At 35.6% G+C, this 22,306-nt stretch overlaps 2 protein-coding genes across 8 annotated transcripts in view; one reads left to right on the top strand and one right to left on the bottom strand.

Annotated features, from left to right (window-relative positions):
• LOC137631079 (ionotropic receptor 21a-like) overlaps positions 1-6,456 on the top strand; it is a 190,573-nt gene extending 184,117 nt beyond the window's left edge. The window contains exon 16 of the transcript XR_011041846.1: positions 6,236-6,456. The gene's annotated coding sequence lies outside the window, so the exon portion shown is untranslated. The remainder of the gene's footprint in view (positions 1-6,235) is intronic.
• Positions 1-22,306, bottom strand: part of LOC137631078 (PHD finger protein 20-like protein 1) — a 216,878-nt gene that overhangs the window by 84,224 nt on the left and 110,348 nt on the right. For 6 of the 7 annotated variants that reach the window (XM_068362686.1, XM_068362690.1, XM_068362688.1 and 3 more), the window contains 4 exons: positions 6,756-6,853; positions 6,183-6,518; positions 5,414-5,624; positions 129-245 (listed from right to left, as the gene is read on the bottom strand). In XM_068362686.1, coding sequence (XP_068218787.1) covers positions 129-245; positions 5,414-5,624; positions 6,183-6,518; positions 6,756-6,853 — 762 coding nt within the window. The remainder of the gene's footprint in view (positions 1-128; positions 246-5,413; positions 5,625-6,182; positions 6,519-6,755; positions 6,854-22,306) is intronic. The other variant, XM_068362692.1, reaches the window with a different exon arrangement.

The following is a 22,306-nucleotide window of genomic DNA, read 5'->3' as shown; positions in this document are numbered from 1 at the left end:
ATAATTCTTTTTTTATTAAAACCTCATTTTCTACAGCAATGCCAGTGATTGCAAAACAATTCTTTCAACACAAGAGCTTTGGCAATATAAGCAACAGCTTTACAGCATAGTTAAAAAATTTATCCTACCATTTAAAGATGAAATATTAGGTTTGGAAGAGGGTTGGCCCTTGCGTTTGCTGTATCTGTATTTAGTGACCGCTTTTGACTCTCGGACATCGTCCTCACTCATACTTTCTGAGGGAACTGTTAAAGGGAAAGACATTTGGGGATTAACACTTGAAAGAAAATCAGAAAACTGCCATAACCTTGATGATAAAGAAGAATCTTGATGATGATCTTATAAATTAAGTGCTTTAACTTGGAATAATGTTGTCACTTATACACAAGGATGTATTGTTAGTCAAAATAATGAGGTTATGTAAGGTAATATTCCTTCAGAGGCGTTTAAATTTCCTGAAAAGTTAAATATCCAGTAAAATAACAGGTGTGATGCACAGAGAAGGAAGTGGATTGATTATAAAAATTATAGTTATAAAATTTCAGTACAGTAAATTGCTTCAATAAAAGGGGTCTGAAAACCCTATAAAGAAAAACTGGATTTGTTTTAAGGAACAAGATTATGAAAGGAATATTTTCTTCTTTGAATACAGAATATACAGTATAAAAATAATGTAAAAATGGTATCTGATGAAAGTGAAATTGCACCCAGATTAATTTTCTATTTCAATGTTTTCATGAGAATTGTTTTCATTCAATAACAAAAAAAAGAAAGATGTATCCCTGGATATTATTCAAAATCTACACAAAAAAAAAAAATGGAGAACTTGCAGATATAAATTTAAAGTATCAGGAATAAATAGACCTATTTAAATCTTTTGGACCTTTATTGTGGCTTTACTTTTGTACTTTTGTGCCCTGGGGTCATTGATTGAAAAATAACCTGTCTAAACTACATAATTGCAATTACTGTACATACAAAGTTTCTTTAGATTTTTTAATACTTTTTCCCAATATTGAGCAATAAAACTTTGAGTCCCACTAAGGCATATTCCTAGCCCTGGCCTAATCTACACTAGATAAATAAGTTTTCACGTGAATCCTATCTAGCACAGAAGTTTTAAATATTTTTAATGACCCAAGTCTGTTCTTATGATTTCTTAATTATCATAAACCCCATATAACTAACTTGAATTGTTCCTTCATAAGAAAGTATATTGAAAAAAATTTTTGAAGATGTCTATGTGTATCGGGAAAAAACTATGTCAAGTTTACACCATATACTGTACTTTATATATACACATGTACATATATATTGACGTAGGATAAAATTAGACAGAAGACATGTATATTTTCACTGAATCTTTATAAAAGCAAAATGTTTTTTGCAAAATTGCTTAAAATATGTACAGCAAAATGTTGAGTAGCAGAATCGGGATCGGCAACCCGATAGTAAGTTGGCGTGCTACACCCGGTCGTAACCCACATATTACGGCAGATGGGAGCCAGGCAAGGAGCATTATATCCTTACTTGTTAAATTCACTTCACTTATGAAGTTTCAGCTCTGGACTGAAATGGGTGGTTGAGGAGGGAAGTACTGTACTGTATAACCTAAAGGACTCGGGTTTATAAATTGGCGCTCCTTATTTGTGGGTTCGCTCTTTACGGATTCGGTCGTTCGCGATACAAAAAACCGTATAATATATTAAATAAAAAAATCACACACTCGCGGGTTCGTGATAATTATTCTCTTGGGCCGACGTTTTCAAACCAATTGGGCAAAGCAGAACATGACAACTTTATAGCTAACACATTTAAACTATTAGGGGTTAAATCATTTGTAAAGTTATTCCAATACAGTAATGAAAATTATTAAAAAAAGATCATACATACATTATGTTTAAGAAATACATAATATACTGTACAATATATGTAATGTATAATCCTAATAAAAAATGTAGCTATGCATTACAGTCAGAACTAATTCTCTCTCTCTCTCTCTCTCTCTCTCTCTCTCTCTCTCTCTCTCTCTCTCTCTCTCTCTCTCTCTCTCTCTCTCTCTCTCTCTCTCTCTCTCTTTTGGAAATATTCCTCATCTAAAAGAGGGGAAAATTATAAAAAAAAAAGCTAGACAACAGATAGAGCAACTGGATAAAACTGAAGGAATACACCAAAAATTTAGAATACGACGAAACAGGAAACATAGAAACGCAATGGGACTCCTTTGTAGAAATACTGTATACAATATAAAGAAAAAAGGGCTAAATGTATACCGCATAGAAAAATTTTACCAAATGGTTGTAAGATACGCAATGGGACTCCTTTGTAGAAATATACAATATAAAAAAAAAAGGCTAAATGTATACCACATAGAAAAATTTTACCAAATGGAATTCCACAACCTAAGTGGTTCAACAGAGAAATAACTAATGCAATAAGAAGAAGAGACAGGAAACATAAATCAATGGGTCCACAGCCTTCGATTCATGAAATTTCTGAGCACAAGAAGTTAAGCCGAAAAGTAGATAAACTTGTTAGAAATGCGAAGATCAATGAATTGGAAAGAGTGGCATCAGCTAGTAAAAAAGCCCAAAAGAATTTTTTGCATAAGTAAACAGTAGAAAGCCATAAAAAACAACATTAGCCCATTAAGAGACTCAGAGGGTAATCTTATAACAAATGATTTGGAAAAAGCCGAACTGATGAATGCATATTTCACAACCGTAATCACTAGGGAAGAATCATATTTGATAGCTGGTGAGGGAGGGCCTCCCTCACCAGCTATCAAATATGAAGGGGCACAATCATTAAAAAAAATTACATTTACAATGGATGATGTCAGAAAGAAAATAAAAGGATTCAGTAAGTCTAAGGCACCAGGTCCAGATGATATTCATCCAAGAAAGATTATAGAAATAGAAGAGATAACCCCATACTCTTACAAAATGTTCCAAAAGACAGCCAATGAAAGGAAGACACCACAAGAATGGAAACTAGGCAATGTTCCTCCAATCTACAAGAATGGACCAAAAGAAGAGCCTGGCAACTACAGACCTGTGTGTATAACTTCAGAGCCTTGCAAAATTTGTGAATCAATTATAGTAGAACACTTAGAGAAAAAGAATCTTCTGATAGACAGCTAACATGGTTTTAGACAAGAGATCATGTGTGAAAAATCTGTTGGAATTTTTCTACATGGTTAGCATTAATGACAAGCAGGGCAATAGATATCATATAACTAGACTTTCAAAAGGCTTTTGACAAAGTTCCTCATAAAAAATTAATGGTCAAAATTAGAGCACTGGGCATCATTGACAAGCCAGCTGAATGGATTGAAGATTGGCTAACAAACAGCAAACAGAGAGTTGTAATCAGTGGAGAAGCTTCAGAGTGGGCAGCTGTTACAAGCAGAGTATCTCAAGGATCAGTCCTTGGCCCATTACTATTCCTGATCTACATTAAAGACATAGATTTAGGATTAACTAGTAGAATAGCCAAATTTGCCGACGATACTAAACTAGGCATAATTGCTGCGAACACAAAAGACGTAAAAGCCTTAAGAGAGGATCTAAGGAAGCTAGGAGAATGGTCCAGAAATGGCAAATGCCTTTCAACTGTGGAAAATGTAAAGTCATGCACATATGTTATAGTAATCCACAATCAGATTACTCACAGCTGGGTAATGAAATAGAAAGTGTGGACCAGGAGGAAGAACTCTGTATTATTATGAGCAAGGATTTGAAGTTCACTAAACAGAGCATAAAAGCTGAAAAGAAAGCACAAAAACTTTTGACAATTCAAATACAGAAACAAGGACACTGTACTACAGCTGTACACATCACTAGTAAGACCCCATCTAGAAAATGGAGTCCAACTCTGGGCTCCAAGTATTTAGAAGGATTCAGATAAACTGGAAGCAGTACAAGCTAGGGCCACCTAACTAGTTCCAACACTAAGGCAATTTGGATATAGACGGAGGATGGAACATTTGAACTTATTTGATCTACAAACATGATGACTAAGGGGACAGTTAATAGACTCATTCAAAATTCTTAAACGAATAACAAGTGTAGATTACACCAATCTATTCAGCTTAGCACAAATCAGTCCAGAGGTAACGGATACAAACTGGAATTGAAAAGATACAACACCACTCAATGTGGGAATTTCTTTACATACAAAATAGCAAATACTTGGTATAGACTTCTAGCAGATGTAGTAAACAGTAATATGGTAAACGAGTTCAAGAATAAGTTAGACAAGATCATAAGAACTCTAAATGCTTAAAGTACATCATTCTACCAAAGAGCAAATGGAGTCTCTGCAGATGGACTAAAAAGTATTTGAGACATCCAAAATCCTTGTAACTCCTTTTAACACTCTCTCTCTAAACAAGTTCAAGAATAAGTTAGACAAGATCATAAGAACTCTAAATGCTTAAAGTAAATCGGTCTACCAAAGAGCAAATGGAGTCTCTGCGGATGGACTAGAAAGTCTTTGAGACATCCAAAATCCTTGTGAAACACACACACACACACACACACACACACACTCTCTCTCTCTCTCTCTCTCTCTCTCTCTCTCTCTCTCTCTCTCTCTCTCTCTCTCTCTCTCTCTCTCAGCTACTGAGAGACCCAAGCTTCAGCTCGACGGGCCTGAAACTTGCAGCTATGACACAAGGTCATTGCTCTGACTCCAAGTATACATAGGGCAGAAGATGGGGAAGGCTAACAGGAAGAGTGATTAAAGAAAACGAAGAGGACCTTTTCCCATTCAAGGTTTTAATTAAGGGATATTTTCAACTCTCTGATTTCATAGGTGACAAACCAGCCTCTTTCAAGGAATATTTTAATTCAACCTTTGTACTATGATGGTTTCAATACAATTCTTAACCTCTTTATAAGGGACATTTTCAACACTACCTCTTTCAGGTAAGTTATCAAACCTATTTCTTTACAAAGAATATTTTCAACTCTACCTTTCTTCTCCAGGGAAATTCGCTAGGCTACTTTTTCCCAGAGAATTTTTTAACATGACCCCTTATTCAAGAGATGTTTTCAGCTCCACCTTTTTCATGAAAGGTTTAAAACCTAACCCCTTTCCAAGGTGTTTTTACCAAAGACGATATGTATAAAAGGGTGATTGGAGATGATAAGCCCATACAAAAATGGGTAACAGATGAAGAGAAAGAAGATTATAAACAAATATTTTCATATTTTGTAGTGAAAACTCTTAAAAACAAAATATTTGACAATAAGTCAAAATCGCTGCAGGTTGGTGCGTAAAATAGCACCCACAGGAAAGTATCTTGAACTCTGTTATGCAGGGTGTTAATAAGCTCATAAATTCCTGCATTTTCATAGCCCTGTACAGTTAATACTGGGTTATTCAAGGTAAAAACAAGGAGACTAACCTGATTTTCTCTTCTTGGTTTTTATATCACTCTTTGTTTTCTTCTTTTCTTTCTTCTCCTTTTTCTTCAGAAGTTCAGCCTCACCAGGAAAATAATCAGGATCCTCCCCTTGAAATCCAATGACTGGAGTGTCTTCCTCCTCTGCAAGGTCATCAACATAGTCATCCACTTCCTGTTTAATGTCAAGGTCTTCATCAGAGGCTGGCTTCCCCTGCAATAATAAATTAACAAAATATTAACCATAGTCTCAGCTTAATCAAGCAGCTGAATCTTAATTTTTGCATTCAGCCTTAGTTATGCAAAGCAGCATGAGGTTTCTAGCTCAAAAGAGAATGAAAGATTAAGTTTTAGGGCAAAGAGGATGAAACATCTATTATCTTGTCAAGTTGTGTACTGTATTCAAAATAAGAAAGAAAAGTAGTAAATGTGCTAAGCTTTGTTAAAAGTTCTGAAAACTAGTCAGTGAGCAAGCTATATTTGATTTACACCAAAAAATCATATTTTAGGTACTAAAAAGTGTTTTTCCTATGCAGTTGTTTACCTGTATCTGTGAAAGGAAATTATTTTTCTTAGCTCCACCTAACAACTGCAGACAGAACTAAATTTTTCATTTGACAAGTGCTAAAGTAAAAAAAGATACATTTTAAATACAGTAAAGTGACTGAAGATTATTCAATTTATTAAAAATCAACCTTACCATTGCAAAGATAGGACAATCATGAGTATTTCCAGGTTTAAGAATATTAAAAAATACTTTTCAATACAGTACCTTTATTGGTTCAATAGTTTTGATGGTTTCCTTTTTCTTTGTCTCTCTTGCAGACTTGGCTGTAGATGCAGAAGAAACTGAACCACTTGGAAAATGACTTTTTTTATCTGTGGTCTTAGTTCGATTTTCACTGGGACTACCAAACAAGCCCCGAGAAGACTTCCTCATAGAAGCTTCCATTTTAACAGTTTTCTCGACAGATAAGGAAGCATGAGTGGGGGAGACAGTCATATCTAGGTGGTCTCCTACAGTTCGCGCATATGCCAAATCAGCCACATTTGGTGCCACACTGCTGCCTTTTTTCAATATATCTGGGTGGTAGTGCTTGATGTGCATCTGCAAGTACATACAGATTGAAATAAAATCTTCTAAACTATCTTTTTGCAACCAGATACAGTAAATTAATTTTCTTTCATTCTAAGAAGTCAAATACAGTACCTTTAAAAACTTTGACACAAAATAATTTTAATTACCATGACTAGATCAAGAAAAATTATGCCAACTTATTTGGAGTTCACGCAAGTAAATACATGTATACTAAAATATGAATCTACTGTATGTAAGCATCTTCACCTGTAAAAGATTTTCTTTCCGAAAACTCTTTAAGCAGCCGGGCTTAGGACACTTGTGTTCATTGTGCTGGGACTTCACAACAAATTCATTTGGAGCCACTACAAAGCAAGAATACAACCATGTAAATAAAGGTAAACAAGTAGAGTAAAGATACAAAAATATAAAACTGATAAAAAATTCAGTAGATTAGTCTATCCATGCTATTTGGAGAATTAATAAAAGAATCTGAAATAAAATGAAGTATTATTACAATGCTTCTTTGGAATTCATATGCTATTCATTCTCAAATTGAAGAATTTTAACAAAAAGGAAAAGCAAAAGAAAATTTTCACCATAACATGTAAAACCCTCTATTCCCGATGGAAAAAAAAGTGCAGAATAGAGTGATTGTGTACACAGCATCTCTTTCAAACTCGCCAAAATTCATCCTTAAACTGCATCCTTGGCGTGAGCAATTGAGATCAGTGCAATACAGTACTAGGTTTCATGTTTGATTCCTGGTTAGGAATAACGCGGTGTGAACCGAGGAGTTGACTCAGTCACCTCTACACCAACAGATTTATTCTGATGTTAACATCTTCACTATGAGGCAGCAGATCTGCCCTCAGTAGCTACATATGTAATGATTAGAATAGTAATATTACATGTTTAAAACAAATGACGTAATATGTCATGTTGGTTGGAAGAGCTAACCCTGGGATTTGCTGTAGTCATTCAAATTATAAACAGGATGTATAATGCAAACCTCGGCAAATTGACATTCTTTCTTAACGTCAACACATTGTCTCCTCGTGTGAAAGTTTGTGACGTCACCGGATGCAGGTGTCTTCCGATTCCGTCACGTGGCTAAGTTAAAGCAAGCATACGATATCTGTGATATCGATAATTTATTCAGTTCATATCTAAACTTCACCAGAATTGGTCATGTGGACCAACACAGCTTCCTCCAGTGATGGAGATGTTTAACTCTGTTGTTTTATAGAATAAAACTTAAAAACCATTAAGATGTATTCAGTTAATCCATTTAAATACATCTGAAAACAACTCATACTCAAATGTGTGCTTAAGACAGTAGCACACCAATAAATGGTGGCAGCGATTAAACTCTAAGACAGCGGTTAAACTCTAAGAATTAGAGAAATATCTTCAAGACTTCAAAATAAATAGCTGTAAAACCAGAGAAATATCTTCAAGACTTCAACATAAAAGCTGTAAAACCAGAGAAAGATCTTCAAGACAATAAAAGCTGTAAAACCTGATAAAGATCTTCAAGAACTCAACATTATCTACAAGAATCTACAATTTTGATTAAGTCCAACGGAAAAGCTAACATCAACATATGTTAGTATACAACTTGAATCTTCAATCAACATCCTAGGAAACCCAAGGACTGGCGTTCAACAATTGCAAGACATATCCAGGAAGAACTACATTCAACAAGAAACTAGAACGAGACATCGCTAACAAAACATCAAGAGAGAGAGAGAGAGAGAGAGGACGTGTCGACTTCATATATAAGCTAAGTACAGAGATTTTGTATTCATTTCAGTTTGGGCAGTGAAGTGTAGTTATCACAAGTCGTTAGTCAATTATTACTGGGGTGAGTGAATTCCTAAACTTTGTTATAAGAAACTCCGAATTCTCATTTAGAATTTTTCTTTCTTTGTGCTAATTCCTTTTTCTTTCAGAAACTCTTGGGGGGAAATGTTTTGGGATTAGTAACATTGTTGGGGGAATTTTATTATACATATGCGTTTACGCAGTAGGCGTCTGTACTCATATAGATATTTTGATAGGATTGAAAGGGGTCAAAGAGATAGAAAAAAAAAAAAATACAGCAGTCATGGCTCCTCCTGTCAGCCCTACCCCTGGACCTAGTGGTGTAGGCCAAGCTAATCCTCCTCCAATTGTGACGCTTGTAAATGCCAGGTCAGCAATCCTTCCTTTTCAAGGTCGTGTCAACGGGTTCTTGCCACAAAATGTGGAGTCATGGATTTCATCCGTTGATGCCCATTTAAATGCCAAACAAATCGTAGATCCTTTTGTACAATTACAAGAAGCTAAAAGTTTTATAGATTTTTCTAAGGGGGATGCGAGTGCGTATTTAAGAGGTGTTTCATTTCAAGAAGCAGTTACTTGGGATGATTTCAAAGTTAGGTTACGCGCGATCTATGGGGGTGAGGAAGCTTTGGATGTAGTGTTAACGTTACGAAATACACTTAATCAAGCCACTATGAATCGGCTTAATGTTGTTGAGAGAGCAGCTCTCATAGCTGATAGGCTTAACGAATATCAGGACATTTTAGGTAATTCCACTTGGGTTACTAACGATAATATCTCCGTGAAAGATTTTTTACGATTAATGTATTTAACTTGCATGACACTTATGTTGCCTGAAGCTTTAGTGCGGTGCTTTGATAAGAAGTTAATGCCTGCAAGTACGGAATTGGATGTCTATAAACAGATAAAGAAACACATGTCCAAGTGTCCAGATCTCGATCCCGTGTTAACTCAAGTTTTTGCTAAGAATGAAACAAAACCACAAACAGTGAACGTAATTAACAGTCCAGTAGCGGGAGTGACGTGTTACAACTGCAAACGTCAAGGTCACATAAGCGCAGACTGTAGAACGAAATTTTGCTCAGTTCACAACACAGCATCACATTCTTATAGTTACGCGCGTAAGACACAACAATATCCTAGAAATACACAGTCAATTCCACAGTCAGTTCCATATGGAAATAAAAAGAAAAATCCTCATTTTAACAATAAGAAGAAACAACAAAATGTCAATGCAGTTCAGAGTCCGAAACAAACAAACACTTCTTCAAATATCGCTGAGCCTGGGCCGTCAAACCAGACCTCGCAAAGTCAGCCTAATTTTCAGAATGTGCAGAGCAAAGCAAATACCACATAGTTAACTCTAGAGGGGAAGAGAGTGATGTTGGGTCAAGGTCATTTATGTCAACATCAATAGTATTGAATAATCAATTTAATGTTTTATCAGATAATTGTGAGACAATAGATTTTCCTATGAAACACACGGCCGAATTAAGTAAAACAGTGCATGCTCCCGTAGATTTGCAACGAATTCATACAATAATAAGCCAAAATGAGTTACGGCCAACCTTATATGCTGTAAATTTAGAACACAAATCCTTTACGTTATTTTTTGACTCTGGTAGTCCACGTAATATTATGGATTTGAAGACGCATCATTTGTTGTTTCCGAACTTTCCGATTGAAAAATCAGGAATCAGACTTTCAGGTATAGGAAATAATGAATTAAACGTCATAGGCATAACTCATATTCAGTTCAGAGTCGGTAATCGCACGTTTGCCGATACATTTGTTGTAGTAAAAAACATTAATATGTATCCAGCTGTAATTATAGGATACCCATCTATGGGAAATCAAAACATTATCTTAGCTCCTGCCAAGCACGGCGTGTATATCAAAGGGAAATTCTATAAGTCTTCTAATACCTTAAAGTAAGTTTTGGATAAAAAGGAGACGACAAATGTAACCGTAACGTACGTTGAAGAACCAATAACTTGTCTCACTAATAAAGAAATAATATACGCGACCCAGCAGAATTCTCGTTCACCCGTAATATCATCTTGCACGCAATATATCGAACCAAACATACCTTCGAATTTAATAGTGCAAATAAAGAAAACACTACCGGGATCTGAAATATTAATCCTTTCCGATACTTTGAAAACCAACGGATTGTCTGTCACACAAGCTATTTATACAGTAGGCTCACATCAGCAATGTAATATCGAAGTCTGTAATCATTTAAATAACACTTTAGTAATTCACAAAAATCAACATATCTTGGATGTAGAAGTTTATAAACATCGTATTCTTACCGTTGCTGAAATCAATCACTCTCAATCAGTTGCGGATGAATCCCTTTTGCGATCTATTAAAAATAAAATCAGTAAGGACATTCAAGACGAAGAAATTCAGCAGAAAATTTTTGAACTTTTAACTAAATATACAGATGTCTTTTCCACTACGGATGGATCCTTAGGAAAAACAGATGTGATCGAGCATCAAATAAGGTTAAAAGACAAGCAGAAAATTATATATGTACCCTCGTACAGACTCCCTATGAAATTCCAGAACGAAATAAATGATGAAGTAGGTAAAATGTTAGAGGAAGGAGTCATTAGAAAATCAAATAGCCCTTATAATTTTCCTTTAATAGTTGTACCGAAAAAAGATTGAACATGGCGTATCTGCGTCGACTTTCGTCGTCTAAACGAGGAAACGATCCCTGATCGATTCCCAGCGCCATGTACTGACGATATTTTGTCTTTATTAGGTCAGAATAAATATTTTACCAGTTTGGACTTACTGTACTTAAAGGCTTTCACCAGATATCATTAGAAGAAGATAGTATCCCATACACAGCCTTCAGCACAGCCAGGGGACATTATGAATTTTTGCGGATGCCTTTTGGTTTACGTTGTGCTCCTATAACATTTACAAGAATGATTAACATAGTGTTTGGAGACTTGTTAGGGGATATATTGCATGCCTATATGGATGATCTTGTAATCTTTTCCAACACCTTAGAAGAACATCTACGTAAGTTAGAACTAATACTACAGAGATTAAGACAACATAACTTAAGGGTAAAGATTAGTAAGTGTGAATTTTTCAAAACAGAATTGATATATTTGGGTTTCATGGTGTCAAGCCAAGGTCTTAAAGTAGTCCATGATAAGGTGTCGGCTATACGTAATTTTCCCATACCTACTAATGTCAAGGGAATACAGCAATTTCTGGGTTGTAGTGGATATTACAGGCGTTTTATACGCAACTATTCAATAATAGCCGCTCCTTTAACTGATCTTACGAAGAAGGGCGTAGATTTCATATGGTCTGAGCAACATCAACAGGCGTTTAATACTTTGAAAGATGAACTGTGTAGTTCTCCTATCTTAAAATTTCCTGACTTCGGTAAGGAATTCTTCATTGCAACAGACGCCTCAGACTTAGGAGTAGGAGGGGTATTGCTTCAGCAATATGATAAACAGTTTTTCCCGATAGCTTTCTATTCTCGAAAACTGAGAACTTCCGAAAGTAAGTATGCAGTAATAGACAAGGAAGGACTAGCTATTGTTAATTCGCTAGTGCATTTTAAGTTCATAATTTACGGTTATCCCGTTAAGGTTCTTACTGACCATAAACCACTAACAGAGTTCTTTAAAGGCTTCAATCACAGCCCTAAACGAACTCGGTGGCATTTGATCATTCAAGATTTTGGCGCAAGAATCGGGTATTTACCTGGGAAAGCAAATATCATTGCGGATGCATTATCACGCAACCCCGTGTCATCTTGTACGGAGCCTTTAGCTGAATTAATAGATATATCAACATCCATGCCTATTGTAAAAACAATATCTGAACAAGAAGATTTAGGCTGGAGTGCTGAATTGTTACAGACTGAGCAAAGAAAAGACCAGAAAATAGAAACAATTATAAATGCTTTGAAAGGCAATCATAAAGAAAAGGAATATATAAAGTATAAGCAGCAGAATTATATAATCAAAGATAATATTCTGTGTAGGACTGTGACAAGGATAACCCGCAATACACCACATGTAACTAACGACCAGGTAGTAGTACCAATCTCACTTATTTCCACTGTCCTGAATTGGTTGCATTCAAATCCATTACATGGACACCCTGGGTTCTCATTAATGTCACAGAAAGCCAAATCATTGTTTTATTGGCATACAATGCTTACAGATATAAAAAGACACATAGCTAATTGTCGCACATGTCAGGAAAACAAAGGGCATACGAAAACACCTGTCAGCCTAGGAGCTTATCCTGTTCCCAATCAACCCTTTGAAAGAATACATTTAGATTTGTTAACAGGATTTTACGAGTCAGACAGAGGAAATAAGCACCTCTTAGTAATTATAGATGCTTTAACTCGATATACAGAACTAATAGCGCTTAAAACTAAAACTGCGATTGAATGCGCTAGGAAGTTTTACGAGTGTTACATTTGTAAACATGGAATTCCACACATGATAATCTCAGACTCGGGTGGTGAATTTAATAATCACTTTCTTACCTCATTGTGTGAATTCCTCAACATAAAGAAGATTAATACCATGATATATCACCCAGAGTCAAATGGGCTAGTGGAAAGAGCAAATAGGAAGATATTAAATATATTGAGGGTAACACTAGGGGGATCAGACCCCAACTGGGATATTGCAATACCGGCGGCACTGAGTACTCTGAATCATTCATATCATATATCAATTAAAATGTCACCGCATGAAGCATTGTATGGTACCCCAGTTAGAACACCTTTCCATGTATTAACGCCTACAACTAATCTGTCAAATCCTTTAAAAGAATGTATAAATGCAAGTATAAGTCGATATGATATCCTTCGAAAGAATTTAGAAGAATCACAAATCATAATGAAAAGGAATCATGATAAAATAGCGAAACCAACTAAAACATATACCGTGGGTGATAACATCTATATTCAAATCAATGTCAGAAAAGGGCTCAACTATAAACTAACACCTAAGTTTGAAGGCCCATTTAACATTTTGGAAACATTAACGGCCAATAGGTTTAGAATTCAAAACGTAGCCCAACCCACGGATGAGAGAATAGTACCATTGTCTCACATAAGAAATTAAAAAAGAAAAGAGAGGAAAAGAAGTGAGGGAAAATTTTATTTTATGTGATTAAAAGTTTTCTTTTTAATACAGGAGTAATTACATATATTTTTTCTCGTTACAGGTTTCCAAGATGAATTTTTTGTTGTTGGGAGTGATATTGTTCGCTCAGACATTTTTCTCGTATGGGATGAGTTCTAAGACTAAAAATATATATTTTAAATATGGCAATATAGTTGAAAGACAAGAAGACATTTTTATTACATCAACCAACGTAATTGTCGAAGTGCATATGCAAGCAATTTTTCTTCAAGAGAATGATGTCACTAGCTTAAGAACCGCCATTTCAAGGTTTTCTGCATCATTGGATGAGTTGCATAGAAGACATTTTCATTTGACTACTAAGAGTTTGCTTGGATCAACATTAAAAGTTGCAGAGATGCTATCTGATGACTTGAAAAATAAGACTGGCGAGACAGGATCTTTGGCTTATGACCTTTTGATGTGGACTGTAGGACACGAACATAAAGAAAGACGGAATCCGTTCATTTATGCTGCATTAAGCATCTTTGGGTCTGTTGCAAGTTTAGGTTTAGGAATTTCCAATCGTCTTAAAATTAGTAATCAAAATAAGAAAATTGAGTTCTTGACTCATAAAGATGAATTGATTATGTCAGAACTAAGGGATCAGTTAGCTTCAATCAATAAAATTATGGATTTGTTAAATGAACATTCAGATAATATCGTTCAAATTATGGAAGTACAGGATTTGTTGGCAACATTAACGTATTATGATTCAAAGATAGATCACATACATAACAGAATTGCACATTTCATTGAGAAATCCAAGGATTATGTAGAAGCTATCACGTTAGCAACTAAAGGTGTATTGTCGCCCCATTTGTTGCCTATACGTTACTTAAAATTAGTTCTGGAGAACGGAAGGGATAAACTAGGCTATGTTCCTTTGTTAGACGAACATAGGTTAGAATTTTATTACAGCCTAATTACAGTAAACGTAGATAATAACAAGATTAGGATTACAATTCCCTTTGATTCTTCTGATGCCTGGCAATCTTACAGGATATCACCATTTCCGACTTTCATGACGAATCACTCAAATCCAGTAATATCCAGTTTGACAGGACACGTATTGATTTCCCCAGACAAGGAAACATATACGGTCATTAAAGACTTAAATCAATTAACTCACTGTTCAGACGCAATGGATAGAAAAATATGTACAGCTGACTCATTTGAATTCCGTAAAAACTTAATGGATTCATGCGAGTTAGGTATAGTGCTAGACGGTGCTCTCTCCCATACAAGTGAAAATTGTCTGGATAAGCTTTATCCCTTTGACAATAAAGAATTCAATTGCAGACTAAATAATGGCTCGTGGATACGATACGACAAGGACGGCTTCAATGTATCATGCCCTGACGGATCCACATCCTTCACCCACATCTTCGTCTCAGCAGATGGTTGTATCGGGACTTCCCCGAATTCCATGGTGACTGGCCTACGGACAATCATCAGAGAACGAGCCTACTTCGCGAACTTCACGTGGACCTCTACAATGCCAGCACTTCCTCTCCCATACAACGGCCGTGTGGCAAAGCGGTTGATGAAACTTACCGAAAAGGACCACCTGTCACCGACTTATGAAGAAATTCTTCACCCCATAATACTGGCTAGTTTGTGTTTCACGGTGATGATATTTATCGCCGTGAACATCCTTGTTTGGCGTAGGTTACGGCACAGCAAGCAGCTACAAAGGAATGAGTTGCATAGCCCTGACAATACCCCCTATTTAATCCAGTTCAAAGCTGTATGAGTGGCCACCTCATTCGCTAAGGGAGTAATTTGTCGGGAAGATGTTTGTATGAAAAGCTGATTAGTACGCTAGTAATATGTAATTAAAGAAATTCTCTACATTTGCATTGTTAAAAATACATTTTAAAACAACATTTAAAAAATAAATAAAATAAAAAAGGATATAAATCATTTTTTTCTCTCGGCATCTAATAAAAGTATATAAGCCGGAATGTTAAAAAAAGAAAAGAGAAAAAAAATAAAAAAAAATATAATAAAATATATAACAGAATCTATGGGCATCTAATAAAATATATCAGCCCTATATATAAATATATATATATATATATATATATATATATATATATATATATATATATATATATATGTACGAAACCGTGGTACGTGTACGTACCAGGAATTCGTGTTTGTGCACTAAAAATTGAGTATCTTGTTTCTGACAAAGGTAACAATTATTCTTTATCAAGTTACCGAATCATATGTAAGTCAGAATTTATTTTGTTTTTTGGTACCATGTAATCATTTGCTAGCAATGTACCATATATGTAATCTTGGTTTTATCATGCATTTTTCTTTTTGCTTTGGTAATATCTTTTTTGAATGCATTATTGTTATTATTTTTTATTGTGCCTATTTGGACATTCGTCCTCAGTTGATTATGGCTAAAGTTAAACAAAGAATAATACGTATGTCCAGTCACACCTAATAACCATGTTTCGGCTTGTTGTTAAATTTTTGTAAAAAAAAATTGAGATAGCTGGCCGAGCTTATGTAATGATTAGAATAGTAATATTACATGTTTAAAACAAATGACGTAATATGTCATGTTGGTTGGAAGAGCTAACCCTGGGATTTGCTGTAGTCATTCAAATTATAAACAGGATGTATAATGCAAACCTCGGCAAATTGACATTCTTTCTTAACGTCAACACATTGTCTCCTCGTGTGAAAGTTTGTGACGTCACCGGATGCAGGTGTCTTCCGATTCCGTCATGTGGCTAAGTTAAAGCAAGCATACGATATCTGTGATATCGATAATTTATTCAGTTCATATCTAAACTTCACCAGAATTGGTCATGTGGACCAACACAGCTTCCTCCAGTGATGGAGATGTTTAACTCTGTTGTTTTATAGAATAAAACTTAAAAACCATTAAGATGTATTCAGTTAATCCATTTAAATACATCTGAAAACAACTCATACTCAAATGTGTGCTTAAGACAGTAGCACACCAATACATACGAGATTTGCTGCCAACAGATTTACACGAACACATACTCTATAATAATCTACATTTTCATGTTTATTTGTTTTACTGTTGATTATAAAATACATTTATCAAGTGTGCAATGAGCAAAAATTTATCTTCTGATGAATAAATAAACATATTTCTGTCCTCAAAAGAGAGAGAGAGAGAGAGAGAGAGAGAGAGAGAGAGAGAGAGAGAGAGAGAGAGAGAGAGAGAGAGAGAGAGAGAGAGAGATATAATTTTAGTTCATTAAACAAAAGGTTCATTTGTTCTATCATTCGACCTTACGCATGACTGACACTATGAACTAGATAATCCCTGTTTTGGGAATTTCACGGCAGATGTAAAAACATGACAAATACTGAAAGAATATCAATAAATGAAAACAATGAACAATACTAATAGGAAACATTATATTCCTAAGACATGAGAATGATATTATTTTGTAGAAATGATACTTGAGAAAATAAGAAACAATATAAGAAAAAATAAATCACATCCTGTGCCATCATGTTTACAGCCATCAGAGCCTTCAACAACTTGCATGTATGACTGGTGTTTTGTTGGTGTTGTGGGGTGGGGGAGTCAGGATGGGAGAACGAAACGCTATGTTGCACTTTACAGAAGGTTGTCTGTGATTTGAATATGTATGCCAACATACAAATACACTAAAATACCCCTTATATAATCATGATTAAAGACTAGAATCACAAGTGTTTCAGTTGGTGGTGATGTGAGATGTGAGGATCCCTACATCACTAGGCTGGGGGGTGTCAGGGGGGGTTTGAGTAATGCTTCAGGTGGGGAATGTTGCCATTGGCTAGAGAGAGGGGTGTAATTCTACATGGTAACATAAAAATAGACTACAGAAAGTCCTCAACTTACAAACTTAATAGGTTCCAAGAAGCTGTTTGTAAGTCAAATTTTGTTAAATTTTGACCTAGGGTAGGATTCACCTGACTTGCATGCTTACGATTTTCAGCGGCAAAAGTCAACAAATAGTCCCGTTACATATTGAAAATGTCGTTTGCTTACTGCACTGAATTATTTAACATTGTTTTATCACAGTATTTTATTATGAACTTTTGATAAAGTATCTGAGATTTACGATTCAGTTGGATTTGTGTTTGTATCTCCGAATGTCTGTAAGTTGAGAATCTCAAAGACTGTAGGCTGGATGAAGAAAGAAGGAAGAGGGGCTAATATCAGGGAGGTGAGGAGCTGATTTTAACTTCCATATGGTTTATATTTGTAAATGACGTATCTAGGACGTCATCGTGTGTAGTACCAGGCATGTTTTGACATCAAGCAAAGGGGTTAAGCTCTTCAGTAATAACAAAGTACCTATAGAACATTTAAACACGGGCACATTATTCCTTAAAGGCAAGTTATATATCTCATAGAAAGTACTGGTATATTGGTGTAGAGCAAATAGTGGTGATGCACTACGCCTAATAGGATATCAAGTACTTGTAGAAATTTGGCTCCTATTCATAAGGGTATTATTTTATTAATATAGTAAGAAGAATTAAGGGTTGTTATTCTAGGAAATTCAACTTAACTAGCTACCTAAATAAAGAATAGTATTTGCCATGACATATATGAAACCACATTCCTGCTGGAAAGAGTTTCTGGTGAATTATCATTATCTTTATTATTGCTATCCAAGCTGCAACCCTGGTTGGGAAAGCAGAATGCTACAAATACACGGGCTCCAACAGGGAAAGCAGACCGTAAGGGAAAGAAAATAAGGAATTAGCAAATAAACTACATATAAGTACAGTAATGAATAAAAAATCAGAAATATTTCAAGATCAGTAACAATGTTGAAATAATCAGCCCCATTAACTATAGAACAAGACTTATTTCAACTTATTCAATAAAATAGAATTTACAAAAAGTTCTACTGATTCCACCACGAAATTAGAAACATCATTCCACAATCTGGTCACAGCTGGAATAAAACTTCCAGAATCCTATGTAGTATTATGCTTTATGATGGAGAAATCATGACAGTTAGAATTAACTGCACACCTAGGACCACATACAGGGTGGTACAGTCTGGGAGGATGTGAATGCAATAGATCTGAATTATGAAAAATCTTATGCAACATGCATAAAAGGATTATCTGAATGACAGTGCCAGAGATTAATACCCCGATCAGGAATAAGGTATTTAAGAGACTGCAATTTCTATCTAACAAATTAAGATGAGAGTCAGCAGCTTAACACCAGAGAGGAGAAAAATACTTGGAAAAGGGTAGGATGAAAGAATTAAAACATCCTTCAAGATAGACTGATCTCCAAAAATTTTAAATGACTTTCTCAACAAGCCAATTTTAAGCACAACTGAAGAAGAAATAGATGGATCTCAGTCCAATCAGCACATTACGGGCACGTAAAGGTAGGGGAACACGCTTTCCCCCTACACGTGGAACACAGGGAGTGGGGATCAACCTCAGGCTTGGAGAGGAAAGCCCCGCAAGACTTCCCAGCCACAGGCCCAGGGCAACGACGAGGATGCTAACACACCAAGAGACACAAGGATGAACGGGAAAGTGAAATGAAAAACACGTGGGCAACACGCGGTAAGCACAAAGGATTGGGGGACACGAGGGTCGCACAGGTAAGAGAGAGAGCGCGGCGAGATGTATATCACGTCGCGACCAGAAACTTACTGGAGACTCGACCTGAGAGATCACGCTGCCTGATCCCGGAGTCGCCTCGGACATGTACCACACTGCCAGAGGTTGACCCCGTAGAAAACGAGAAGAGGGAGATAAACTATACAAAAAGCTGGTCGGTTAGGTAGAGTTAGCCTTTAACTCCTAAGAAGGTAGTTCTAGGTAAGTATGTTAGGAAAAATACAAATTACTTAAAAATTTTTGATTTTTCAATCAAGAATCACACCTAAAATTTTAAAGGAACTGTATAGAGGTAAAGAGACATTGTTGATGCTAAGACCCGGATGTTGACATACAATCATACTTTAAGTTTTGTAATTATACTTTGAGTTTTGTTAGGATTTAAATTCATCCCCTATAATTTGCACCATGCACTAATTTTACCAACCTCAGATCTACATGCATGGGATGGAATTGATACAAAAAGAGTAGCATTATCTGCATATGCAAGAAACTTGTTTTCTATACCAAACTACATATGTATATAGTATGAAAAGTAATGGGGTGAGAACACTACCCTGAGAAACACCAGATATTACATTAATTTACAGTACTTAATATAGTACCCATCAATAAAACTGTTTGCAATCTATTACTTAAACTCAATAAGGGTGTTAAAAAAAACACCCAAATACTCCCATCTCTTCAAGTTTGAAAACAAAGGTATCATGATTAATAGTCAAAGGCAGTACTAAAATAAAGGCCAATCATACAAACTTCCTAACCGCAATCAAGGGATTTCTTTACAGCATTGGAAATAGTAAGGAGGGCATCACATGCTCTAAGGTCTTTGAAAAAGCCAAACCGCAAATGAGGAAACAAATGATTACTTTCATCAAATGTATTTAGACAGAACAGATGATTACTCTATGCATAAGTAATAAAGAATTTTCCTAAAGGACTTTAAAATACTTTAGATAATAAGAGCTATAGAAATTCGGCAGTAATCAGCAGGGCTAGAGCTACCACTAACACATTTACACAATAGAGTAACATTAACAAATCTCCAATAAGAACAAAAAGAACCTTGTCTTCCTAACTTTAAAAAATAACAGACAACTTAGGAAACAAGAAATCAGCTGTCTTTGCAAAAATAATAAAAAAGGAAAAATACCATGAGTATCAAGGACCAGTGTTTTAATTTCAAGGGACCAAAAGATTAAGCTAGTTAGATTAGCTTCAGGAAAGTCTGAGTGAGGATGATTGAGTCTCCCATTACTCTGGTTAATGTCAAACACAAGCCAAAATGGTCACCTTTTCTTTGGACCGTGAGTGACAGAGCTGTCTGGTTGAAGTAAAGGAGGAATATTTAAGTCCACAACAAAGAGTAAGAAAACAGATTTGAGGGTAGTCCACCATTTATGCTCTTGGGTTGTACCATAAAGTATTTCTTTTATGGTCAAACTGTATCCCTTTTCAGTTGAAGAATAAACAGTTCTTAGCTGAGTACTATATACAGTAGTTATTGTCAGTCAAATCTGACCTTTTACCTTACCAAAAATGATTAGCTTCCCATCTTTCTAAATAAGTGTGGCTAAAATCATCATTAAACCAGGTTTTGTCCTTCATGTCTATCAATTATGTAAACCAGATTTCTATACAAGAGAACAGGCTCAACAGTTGTGTAAACAGTATTTCTACCCAGCCAATGCCATTTTGATTTTCCATTCTTTGTTAATGTATGCTATTGTGTAGTAAAATCCTAGCTACTGTGAGTTTGGAGGCAGGTGGGAATTTATATGAATTATAGGCAAGTATTGTAAATATTTGTAATATCATATTAATGTAAAAATTAGGTCAATTTCAATAAAATTCCTGGAATTTGTGCACTGAATACCATATTCTCCTGGAAGGAGGAGCACTGGTGCTCGGTTATAGCTAGTTTAATCATATGCCCAATGATAAATTTAAACTTCCTCCAATATGGTAACTCAATTTACTGTCACCATTACTCATGAAATTGTTAATAAAAAATATGAAAGACCACTTGACATTTGGAAATTAAAGTAGCATGTTTAAAGGTTTAAAGGATACTCATGAATGGGCAGAGGCAAGGGACAGTGACAATGCCATAGCTAGCAGGACAATGCCCTAGCTAGCAGGACAATACCCTAGAGACAGACCATATATACATATAATCAGCACCAAAGGCCCCTTTCCACCCAAGCTAGGACCAGGGAGGGCCAGGCAATGGCTGCTGGTGACTCAGCAGATAGCCCTTTAGGCTCTCCCAAACCCCCATTTTAGCTAACATGGATGGTGAGGTTGCAAACACTACTAGAAACTATCAAGCTTGAGCAGGATTCGATCCCCAGTACGGCATATCACCAAGCAGGGAAATTTCCAATAGGTCACCTTGATTTAGCAGAATATGCTTTAAAAATTAGTAATAACTTGATTCTACAGATTATATTCTAAATATCCCTTTTGACCTAATAGTGGAGATAACACTGGGAAAGGAGAAGTCATTCAAAACATTAAGAGGAATATTGAAAATTGCTTCACAGTCTTGGACAACGAGTATTTTGATCAAAACTACTCTTTGAAAAAAGCAGCAATCTATACAAGAAAACATCCTCAGCTGAAACACTTGTCTATCCAACAGGCTTAAAAAACCAAAGAAGGGGTTAATCCACGAATGATAGGTTTGAACCTCAAGAAACCATACAAAGACAATTCCTTTTACAATAATGCCTCTGCAGATAAGCATCATTATAAACATTTCAGCTTCAGGTTTTTTCCATTTGAGTGGTTAGACATATCTATTTTTTTAGTCTGGGGCACTTTATGCCTGAATTCCATAATCTTATGGAACATTCCCCTAGTATTTGTCTAGTTAATTAAATTTCTATTAAGTTTTTGAATGACCTCCTTTCTCAACTAATCACATGTTATCTTCACTATTAGGTAAAAAAGGAGTATTTAGAACACAATCTGAAGGATCAAGTTATTACAAACTTTAAGAACATATTCTGGGGAATCAAGGTATTACAAACTTGAGTTTGAGAGGGTTTGTTACCAAGAAACTAGACTAGAGGAGATTTTAGGGTATTACATGTTTGTTATTTTAGGTCTATTAATGGCCTATCTCTTCTTCCCTGACCCTCTTACATCAAA

This window comes from Palaemon carinicauda, chromosome 39 (genome assembly GCF_036898095.1).
Source record: "Palaemon carinicauda isolate YSFRI2023 chromosome 39, ASM3689809v2, whole genome shotgun sequence".
Taxonomy (NCBI): domain Eukaryota; kingdom Metazoa; phylum Arthropoda; class Malacostraca; order Decapoda; family Palaemonidae; genus Palaemon; species Palaemon carinicauda.
Note: the sequence above shows the minus strand (reverse complement) of the source record. Positions and strands in the feature narration are given on the sequence as shown.